The following is an 11756-nucleotide window of genomic DNA, read 5'->3' on the forward strand; positions in this document are numbered from 1 at the left end:
TTCGATAACTAACTATAGAGATTCGAACGATTTTGATTTAATATATTAAATCCTTCGTAATTTAATCCGAATCAAAATTTACAATAACATTGAATCTTTTATCTATTTAAAATAAATAGAAAATAATTTTAATAATTTTCTCAACAGTTCAGGAATTTACCAAATAATTTTAATAAATATTACGTACTAACGTGAGATTTTGTCTCAATCTTATAAACAAGGACTAAAGTAGAAAAGAACCATCTTCTATCGTTTGTTGTCCCTCGATCAATTGCCGTCGTGGTTTCTACTTTCTAGGGTTTTCATCGTCCTTTACTTCTCGTCCCTCGCGTCTGCCTCGATCCCTGTCAGAGCCATGGCCGCCACCAGCACAGCGGCTCCTAGGGGCCGCAATATAGACGACGAGAACCTGGTTTTCGAGACCAGTCCTGGGGTGGAGGCCATCACCAGCTTTGACCAGATGGGCATCCGCGACGACCTCCTCCGCGGCATCTACGCCTATGGATTCGAGAAGCCCTCTGCCATCCAGCAGAGGGCTGTGATTCCCATTATCAACGGCCGCGACGTTATTGCCCAGGCGCAGTCCGGCACCGGGAAGTCCTCCATGATCGCCCTAACCGTCTGCCAGATGGTTGACACTACCGTTAGAGAGTATGGTTTCTCTTTTTCCTCGTTTGGTTCATTTTTCATCGAAATGTTTTTGTTTGTTCTTATCTCTATTAGGCCGCATGCTTCGCGTTTGATTTTGTCGCGCCGTGTTAACTGTGAATGGAATTTGTACATTTTCCACTTCCTGTTTTCATTTCTGCACACTTATATGGGATGTTGTTTAAATTTCATGAATTCAAGAACAGAAAAGTTTACATCTTTTAACAGGTAAACAATGATGGCTGGAACTAAGTTCTTCATTAGGTTTGCTGACGAGGGAATTGATGTAATTACATGAAATTTTATTTCTTTTATCCATCTTTTTTTATGTTATTTTGTTTGACTTTCAGGGCTTCAGTAACTGAATAAAATTTAACATGTGCAGATTGATTCCTTTTCTTTAGGGCTTAAATAGCTAAGAGCTTAAGATAAACTTCATATAGGTACTTTTACTTATGATAATGGATTTCGGCTGACATCTGAATTTTGTTGCCTTCCTGAGCAGGATATTAGCAATTTTATCTAAATTGATCCAATTTTGTTTCTTGGTGAAGGCGTTCTTGTGTCTACAAGTATTATATTTAGTTTAGGATTAATTTTGTAGGCCACATATCATACGTATAATCCATGGAAATTATTGTACTTTTAGACATTGTGAAATACCCAAGAAACTTAGTTCCATCTATGAATAGGACTTTAATTTAATTTAATACGTTTTGTACTTGTGGTTAAGTTTCTGAAAATTCCTTTCAGAGTTCAGGCACTTATTTTGTCACCTACAAGAGAACTTGCTTCACAGACTGAGAAGGTGATCTTGGCTATTGGTGAATATATAAGTATACAAGCCCATGCATGTATTGGTGGAAAGAGTATAGGTGAAGATATTAGAAAGCTGGAGTACGGTGTTCATGTGGTTTCAGGGACACCTGGCAGAGTTTGTGACATGATTAAAAGGAGGACCTTGCGCACTAGAGCTATCAGAATTCTGATCCTTGTATGTTGGTTTTGTGTTTTTATAAGTAAACTTGTCTGAGTTTTATGTGTTTGTATTTTTTTTTAAATGAATTTGTATTATTTGAATAGGATGAAGCTGATGAGATGCTGAGTAGAGGCTTTAAGGATCAGATTTATGATGTGTACAGATACTTGCCTCCTGAACTTCAGGTTTGGATCAACTATCATGGCCTTTAGGAAAATAAAAGTTCTAATATACCTGTATTATGTCTGTTATTGTTTGAGAACTGTGTGTGAAATCAATAAATACATTTTCATATTGCAATTAGTAAATAGAGTTGGATCTTAACCATATGGAATCGTTGCTTCGTAATATACATCACTGAAAAATGAAGCTTACCTGAATTCAACTTAATTGAAATCTGAATTTTAATGCAAACCAAACCCAACTTGATCACACACGCACACGCATGAAAAAAATACAATTTTTTACTTGCTATTCATGATTTGTTTGCATTCAAAACTAACATTTGCATGTAAAAGTAAGATTATTGAACTAAAAATGCAACATTTATCATGCAGAAAACTCCGAGTCTTCATCTATTTGATGCCATTGTTTCTATCTTTGAACCTTGAAAATTGTAATCACCAATTAACATGTCTTTTTTGTTTGCATTCCAAATTTCTAGGCATATGCTTTATGATATTGATGCTAGAGATTAATTTAGTTAGTAAACAAGATATTTGCTACATGTAACTTGAAACCAATGACTTGCATTGGTGGAATCATCAAATGTAATCTATTCTCTTCTAAAGTTCATCACTGTAAATACAAGTTTCATTTATTTTTATATTTCATCATTCCCTGCTCTCCTTTATGAATTAAGGAACTCAATTAATATTTTATCCACTTATGTAGCTGTATTTCATTTTATATATATGAAATTACCAAAATTTGAATGCTTCCTTAATATAAGGATTTGATTTATCTAATTGTATTAGTAATTGTACCCTTTTATATTTTGTCTCTGATAAACTTATGGCTATCTGTGCATACTAAGTGAATGACCATTATATATATAAACCTATTTCACAACTCTATAGCATCATACGGGCTTGATTAAGTTATACTTGGGTTTGGTATTCTTCAATTTGATTAGTGGTTTCGTATCAAATGATTTTAATTGTGCAATGTTATTTATGCAACTTCTGCATGGAGCGTAAATTTGCAACAACATCTGCTTTCTACAAATTTATTGACAGGTTTTTATGATAATCTAAAAGATGGCATTCGTTTGACAAAAAATAAAAGAGATGATACTGGAAGAATATAGGCATTTGTTGGTCAACATTTTTTTCCATTGGTTTTTTAACGACTTTTTTCTTTTGAATATTGAGATTACCCCCGCGGTTCATATGTGTTAGTATTCTTTAAGTGGAAAGTTTATATTGAGCATGTGATCTTATGAATTATTTTATAGGTTGCTCTTATATCTGCGACACTACCTCATGAAATTCTTGAGATTACCAACAAGTTCATGACTGATCCCATAAGAATCCTTGTCAAGCGTGATGAGTTGACATTGGAGGTAGATTATCTAAATTTCATTGCCGTTCTTAGTTTATGTTTCTTCAATGTCTTTAATTTCTTTATTTTTGTTTGTTTCAGGGCATAAAACAATTTTTTGTTGCTGTGGAGAGAGAGGAGTGGAAGTTTGATACATTATGTGATCTTTACGACACTCTCACTATTACTCAAGCAGTTATTTTCTGCAACACAAAACGAAAGGTTAATCTACAACCCCATCAGGCTTTGTAAATGCTATTTTGATATGATCAAACTCTGCAACGTAGTTGAATCTTAAGACCAAGTATACTGGTGCAGATTACATTTTGTTTGAAACATCTCACTTGTATGATCCTTGTTTCTATGACATTTCAGAAGTTTTGAATTTTCTAGATGAAGGCAACATAAGAAGAGGCACAAACCCATTTTTTTTCCCTACAATACCATTATAGGCTCTATGTACTTATGTAGTGTTTAGTGTCCAACTTTTTAATGTGCTGTATCTATTTCTCAGTGGGAGGAACTGAATAGTCAGTCTTGTAGAATTCTTGACTTGAGGAAGCGACTTCAACATTTATTAAGTTGAGAGTTATAGGTATCACTCCCTAAAAAGTTTTCCATGCCGTCTCATATCCGTCCACATTTTTGTAGCCTTGCTTCAATGAGTCACTTTCGTTCCCTATGCACTTACCCAAAGAACAAGTTGCTCTTAGTTTTCTTAGCAATCTATACTCTATAGTCACATGTTGACTGCATTTCAAACTATGATAGTTATTCGTCTCAACCTCATATTTTTGTGAATATATATTTAGTTTCATTGAAATATAATAATTAAGAAAATAAGAAAGGAAAAGATTGCTCGACTAAAAAAGATGTGATAGGTGTAAAGGAATTGGTAATTTATGGAAAAAAAGGTTTTCATATAAGCACTATACATTTGTATATTAATAATTGTTAGCATTAGAAACTTGTATTTTGATGATACTTTCTATGTCACACCCCGAAGGAATCTCTGCCCGACAAACGGACATCTTCCCCATTATGGCAACAGATGAAACTTGGATACATAGATACTCTAGTGTACATAAACAATAACCTTAGCCCACACGGTTGGGTACAATCACAACGGAAGATACAAGGAAACCCACATAAACCAACATAAATGTATAAATAGGAAAATGTTTGCATGTGCGCATGTCTAACAAATAACATACTTTAATTGTAAACCGACCAAGTGGAGCAGCTATGAAAGTAAAACAAAATAGGTTTTCAAAGCAAACTTCAAAGTAAATCTCAAATACCAGAAAGTCAAAATGCTATAACAATAAAAATGAACAAGAGACATCTCAGACGACATGGGACCGATAGCTAGGACTTCTGAGCGATCGACTTTATTTTCTACCTGCTAACCTGAAAAAAAATAAAAGGAAGCAAAGGGATAGTGAGTAAAAGTTACTCTGTGGGCATACGATAGATAGTGCATAATACTGAAACTGAAAGGTAAAGGAGCAATAGGAGGAGTCTCAGGTATACCACTTACAAGTGAAGGTAAGAACAAAGCACCAACCTAGAAATCCACAAACGTAAACAACCAAACATAGCATATACATATAACAAGTATACAACAACTGTTGACTGGAGCCGAACTGTGAGTCAGGACATGTAGGATGTCACTATTTGCGGGAGAACACTTTATCATGGATGGTCCCGTGGGCAGATTCGTGGTCAGTGCTTGTGGGAGAACACTCTACCACGAATGGTTCCGTGAATAAACAGGGTATGAACATAAGCTATCTAGCTATGGACTACGAGCAAACATGCTACCAAGTATGGTCCCATGGGTAGTCAGTCTACAAGTACCCAACCAATAAGAACAAGAAACAAACATCAACGTGTACTAGGATACACGCCACCAGCTATATCACTATCTAAAGGTATTGTACGTGTATAAACAATCAAACATAGAAACAAGGAGTCTGCATAGATGTCCAGTGGAATAAACATAAGGGCAAGCAGAACAAATAGTAATATCAGGAATCAATCAAACATAGAGTCAAGGTAAGCTATGTATACTATCGTAACAATGAATTAAAATCATGCACTAAATACAAAGGATCTAAAAGAGAACAAGAGGGAACTACCCACCTCTAATGTAGAACATTCCGGTAATCTTTAAATATGGTGCTCTCTCTTGCGCTCAAATCCTAAGGAGAAGAAAATACGAAAGGCTATTTAAGTATTAAGCTAATCCCAATAGCAACTTCATATGGCCAATCTAAATCTCTTGTTCCTTGATATTAATTGTATAACTTTCTTATTTAACAACTCGCTACCTAATTCATAAAATCGCAAACCTATTAATTGGGCAAACCAAATCAAAGATGGAAAATCAGTAACTAGTTAGCATGGGATGATTGAATGAAATTTTACTCGTCTACTGGTCATCAAAAAAAGATTTATCAAACCCAATATAACCACCAAATTCTAGTCCCTAGGGTTAATGCTCAACAACCAAGTTAATCGATGCCTAAGAAAACTGTATTGAGGAATTGGTGTTAACAGAGTAGCATGATTAACCTATTCATGCAATGAGGAACCTTTGCTACCCAAAGCTAACAGAGCTATATTAAACCGAACGAACAACTTAGGTGCAGAAATAGTTACCCACTGCTTCTTCTTTTCCAGCAGCAAATCACCGTGGTCGGCGGAGGAAACAGAGTCCAGTGGAATCGCGAGAGAGCGGGGAGGGGTCGGCGGAGATTAGTGGAGTCGGGGTTTTAGAGGCCGTCGGCAGCATCTCAATCCTTGACAGCCACTAACCCTAGCCCCTTTGCTTGGTTGGGCACGACTGGATGTGGGTGACCCGGTGCCGGCGGCGTCCCAATCGTTGGCAATCCTCCCCAACCCTAGCCCACTGCTCAGACGAGCACAGCTGCAAGGGGCGGCACGCGGTGTCTACGACGTCAGATGGCCGAGGAGAGTGCTTTGTCGACGGGAGTGCAAGCAGGAGAGGCGGCGTCAGGTGGAGGCGAGGTGCGGTGTCGGGCGAAAATCACAGGGGACAGGGAGAGGGGTCGTGCCGAAGGAAGTTAAGGCAAAACAATAGACTTCGGTTTTAATAAACTAACGTTAGCTTATATATTCAACTAACTCCCTCTTTAATTGGGTATTCTAAACTAACTTTAGAAAAACCTAACCCATTTATCCCCATAAAATATCTAAACATTGATTTTAAAATTCTGAAAAATTCCATAAAATTCTATAAATTCATATAAAACTATTTCCCTCTTAATTCCTCATCAAATTTAATTTATTTTTCCTAAATAAATTCAATTATGTCCAAATTTCAATCATTTATAAGTTTAGATGAAGTAGCATATAGGTTGATGCTCACTAATATATTATTAAGGAATGTTTCCAGATGAAGTTTGTCCCATTTGTTCAGTCATACTTAACAAATTGCCACTTGATAAGTGTTTCTGACAATTTTCATAACATGTTCTAACACTGATATGTAAATTTTGTGCCCTACACCAAAATGTTGAATCTATATCTGAGGGGTTTGATAAAGTTTTCCCAATATGCTTAATGGTAAGTAGCTATTATACATGATATTAGCCTTCAACTGTTTGTCTTAGCCACTGACTCGTATATCAAGTGGGCATGCATCCAGATGAAATTCACAAGAAGGACCCCATCTAGACCAAAAGAAAATGTTGATCTAAAGAATATATTAAAGGTTTGGTAAACCTGTTATGTTTGAAATATGTTATGGTTCATCATAAGCATCGAATGTGGGATTTATTAATTATAAATTTCAAGCTAGACGTCTTTAGCTGAGCAATGCTATAATCTATATAAAAGCACTGTTGTAGACACTGTAGGGAACTAGAAAGTGCTTGTATATGGTTCATTGTTAACTTGATTGTTATCATGTTATCCAATAATAGGTCACAAATGTTCCCTTTTCTTCTACTGGATTGCCATTTATTTCCTCCTGATGCAAACGACAGTGATTTGCACTCACCTGTTGTTTCTAATGCTTAAATGGAGCAGCTAAGTGCAAATAAGAAGGTTTATGGATTTCTATGTAGCTGTAGCATGTTGCTAAATTTATGTTATCTATTATAGACCGGAGAAGGGGTACATTAAAAGTTAGGATCTTTTATAAAGCATGAAGACAACTGTCTGATTTCAGATGTGATACACTTGTTTCTTCCTAATGAACATGGACATGATGGAAAAGATGTCCGGAATAGTCCTTTGAGGATTAGCAATTCTCTTTAGAGTTTTCTAATGACCATGCCCTTTGAATGATTTCACAGAAAATGCTTCCTTTACCTATAATGAATTTCCTTAGAGCACTAGCAGTCTGCTAAGGGGTTCCCATGAATGTGGACTTTTTTCTTGAGAATATGGAATCTTGTCGTTATTGCTACCCTATTATTAGCTATTTTTACTGTTGGCAGACAAACCAGATTATCTATTTTAATGAAATCAAATCATGTTCTATCCATCTGACAATTGTTTGTGATGTAAAATGGTTTACTTGCACACCAAACTAAACTTGTTTCTTTGGCAGGTCGATTGGTTGACTGAGAAAATGCGCAGTAATAACTTCACAGTATCTTCTATGCATGGTGACATGCCACAAAAAGAGCGAGATGCAATCATGGCAGAATTTAGATCAGGGGCAACTCGAGTACTGATCACTACTGATGTATGGGCTAGAGGGATTGATGTCCAGCAGGCAAGACTTTTCACTGAAAAAGTGTTCAATTTTTCTTCCTTATTCATTGTTGTTGTTAACCATCAGGGTTTTTTTTAAATTATTATTTCTTGTTTTTCTGCATTTTAACCACTACTTTGGATATGCCAAAAATCTTAGCTCAGCAATTTCATGATTCTTCTCAAGTAGTATTTTTTATGCCCCATGGTTTGTCTGATACTCTCAGGTGTCATTGGTGATAAACTATGACCTACCAAACAACCGAGAACTCTACATACATCGGATAGGCCGTTCAGGACGATTTGGACGGAAGGTATATTCTCTTTTGCCATACTTGGTTTCTGTGTCACGTGATTTTTTATGCACACTACACTTCTAGCATTACAGTTTTTTGTTCCTGATTCTAGCATTTCAATTGTACTTTTAGTTATTTATATACTCAGATCTAATACACAAGATTTCATTGTTTGGAATACTAAAATAGCACAAATGGGACAATGTGGAAGAACGATATTTATATAAAAGCGTGAAAATATATAATATCTAACATGAACGCTACAAATTGTAACATCAAGGACATAGTATTTATGTGAGAATTGTAACATGAGTGAGCACTAATTATGCTTTATTTATTTGGTGCATCATTTATGATAATATGTAAAACTTGAACACTAGTCACACAATTCTTAACCTTGTAATGGCACGAAAAGGGCTGATTTTGTTTGATCGATAGATACGAGCCAAATCCAAGTTCTTGGGGTGCCTTTTGCACATTATGAATACATCTTTTCCCTTGGCGTCTGACTTTTCAAGGTCACAATAAGTGATCGCTAAATGTACCTGTTTGTTTCTAGTGAGCTAGATGCTATGCAAAGAAGCCAATCATGATTTCATTTTACTCATTTGCATGGATTTCCTTCACTTCCAATCTTTTGCTTAAAGTGCCTTACACCACATACATGTGACTCCAGGGTGTTGCGATTAACTTTGTGAGAAAGGATGACATTCGCATTCTAAGAGATATTGAGCAGTATTACAGTACACAGATCGATGAAATGCCAATGAATGTTGCTGATCTCATCTGAATGCTTCAAACATCAGCCTCTATCTACCACGGAAGCTTGCAAGGAATCATCGTAACAGATCGAATGGAAAAGTTTCTTTGCTCGAAAGGTTTTTCCTCGTTGAATGTCTAAATTAATGTTTGTTGATTTTTCAGAAAGTTGTAAGATCATGTAAGTTGAATGCAGCATAAGGATGCAAATGTGTGCTGTGTGAGGGTAGCGAGTTAGGTTCGTGTGCTTGTGTGTAAAACTGAAATTTGAAACTCTGTTTCCTTTTGATACAGCTCTGTTATCTTATGATAATTAATTATCCTAAAACATATGTGATCTTATCTGAAGGTTAGGGATATGACGTGTTGGTTTTGGTGGATGATTTGTTGACTGACAGAAGACTTTAGCTTAGAATGGAATCTTCTTTCAATTTTACGCATAGTCAAACGATCCGACAAAGCGTTAGTGACCAAAGATCAGGGAAGAGATCTCTGGTAAGGTCTTTTGACGCTCAAATTAGTACCCTTTATAACGAGTGTGTGAAGAAGAAGAACAGTCAGAGTAAGGTCTAGATAATGCTAATTGCGTACCTTGTCAATAGAGAGGATCTACCTTTATATACTATCTCTTACAACTTCCGTTATCATAAGGTGGCTCCAACTTCCGTTATCGTAAGGTGGCTCCTTGTATTAGAGTTTGTTAGGTGATAGAAAGAGTACAGTGATCGGTAATTATAATCTAAGAAATCTTTTTCCTACCCATAGATGTACCTTTTTTTGTCGCTTATGCCTTAAGCCTTTGATGAGGTTGTTGAGATATACTGTTATAAGAGATCAATTAGTGAGGAAATCTCTGAGGAATATTTCCCGAAAACTTTAACAGTCGGTCAGAATGTTGTCTACTACTTGTCTGCTAAATATATCTCGGTCGGTCCTTAAACCGGTCGTTTAACTGGAATGTCTTTCATTAAATCTATTTCAGGTTAATCTTCGAGCATTTATAGTAAACCCTATGAAATGAAGCACCTTTAACCTGTATTGGTATCAATTTACTTTTTCGTATGTTAAATACTACAAAGATTTGTTCAGAGGCTAGTATGATGCACATAGCATGCCAAAGATTTATTCAAGGAACCATATGATAAATTATGTTTGTTAGAGTTTTTATTTATTTTATGAACAATATAACATCATGCAACTTAGACCCGAACGACCATATATGTAGAGTTTCCTAAAGATAAATGTCTAAGTCTGCCCGGTCTTTGATCGGTCGGACATACACATAGAGCCTTCTGTTTGACCAGCCTTTATCCGACCAATTATATATTAAGGTCTTTGTAAGGCTGTATCTTTGGGCCCGGCCAGACTTTGCCTGGCCGGACGTACACATAAAGTTTTATGTTCGATCTGCCCTTATCTGGTTGATCGTATATTAAGATCTTTGTGAGACTGAGTGTCTTTGAGTTCGGTCGGACTTTGCCCGATCGGGCGTACACAGAAAGTCTTATGTTCGATTGACCCTTATCCGGCCGATTGTTTATTAAGATCTTTGTGAGACTAAGTGTCTTTGAGCCCAGTCGGGCGTATGTAGAAAGTCTTATGTTCGATTGACCTTTATCCGGTTGATCGTATATTAAGATCTTTGTGAGACTAAGTGTCTTTGAGCTCGACCAAACTTTGCCCGAACGGGCGTATACAGAAAGCCTTATATTCGATCGACCCTTATCTAGTTGATCATATATTAAGATCTTTGTGAGGTTAAGTATCTTTGAGCCCGACCGGACTTTGCCCGGCCGGGCGCATACAGAAAGCCTTATGTTCGATCGACCCTTATCCGACTGATCGTATATTAAGATCTTTGTGAGGCTAAGTGTCTTTGAGTCTGGCCGGACTTTGCCCTGCTAGACTTTGCCCAGCCGGGCGTATACAAAAAGCCTTATGTTTGATCGGTCCTTATCCGACTGATCGTATATTAAGATCTTTGTGAAACTAAGTGTCTTTGAGTCCGGCCAGACTTTGCCTGGTCAGGCGTACTCAGAAAGTCTTATGTTCGATCAGCCCTTATTCGGTTGATCGTATATTAAGATCTTTATAAGGCTAAGTGTCTTTGAGTCCGGTCGGACTTTGCCCGACCGAGTATATACAGAAAGACTTATGTTCGATCGGGCCTTATTCGGCCGATCGTATATTAAGATCTTTGTGAGGCTAAGTGTCTTTGAGTCCGACCAAACTTTGCCCAGCCGGACGTACACAGAAAGTTTTATGTTCGACCGACCTTCATCCAGTCATATGAACATAAAGAGTTTTTAAAAAGCTTAAGTGCCTAGAGCCCGATTAGCCTTTCTTCTGGTCGGGCTCTTTTGAACCCATCCGGCCATTTGTCGCTCGAGCGTATTATTTCTTTAGTTCTAGAGTAAAGTCCTAGAGTCCTTATATCCGACCAGATTTGTAGTCGGTCAGCTTTATCTGAGCGTCCTGCTTTAAGGCCGTGCAGGCAAAACCTGAGAACTTTGGGGCTGGACGATCAATCGAACCAAGTGTAGAATGTTCCTCTATCCCGACTTTGGCTGTCACATCACCTTGACTTTGACTGTCATGTCATCTTCTGTGTCCGCTTGTTATAACCCGTATCACTAGCCTCTCCTCAAAATCTAGTAGAAGGAGATGTAGGTGATTGACTGAACTCGAGTTTTAGTTTCATTTGCTCACCTTCTATACTTGGTGATTTACAAGACTCATGTTCTTAATCGTGCCTTAGATACTTGATGATTTTTTTCAAAAACGATTTGCCCTCTGCTAGGGCT

General features: G+C 37.0%; 1 protein-coding gene across 1 annotated transcript; it reads left to right on the forward strand.

The window, feature by feature from the left end:
* Positions 1-242: 242 nt before the first annotated feature.
* On the forward strand, positions 243-9300 carry LOC121975887 (eukaryotic initiation factor 4A-III homolog B-like). The gene is made up of 8 exons (XM_042527797.1): positions 243-651; positions 1402-1642; positions 1732-1812; positions 3084-3191; positions 3272-3391; positions 7752-7919; positions 8125-8211; positions 8870-9300. The coding sequence occupies exons 1-8, from the start codon at positions 356-358 to the stop codon at positions 8981-8983; spliced, it is 1215 nt and encodes a 404-aa protein (XP_042383731.1). The 5' UTR covers positions 243-355; the 3' UTR covers positions 8984-9300.
* Positions 9301-11756: the final 2456 nt, after the last annotated feature.

This window comes from Zingiber officinale, chromosome 4B, assembly GCF_018446385.1.
Source record: "Zingiber officinale cultivar Zhangliang chromosome 4B, Zo_v1.1, whole genome shotgun sequence".
NCBI classification, from domain to species: domain Eukaryota; kingdom Viridiplantae; phylum Streptophyta; class Magnoliopsida; order Zingiberales; family Zingiberaceae; genus Zingiber; species Zingiber officinale.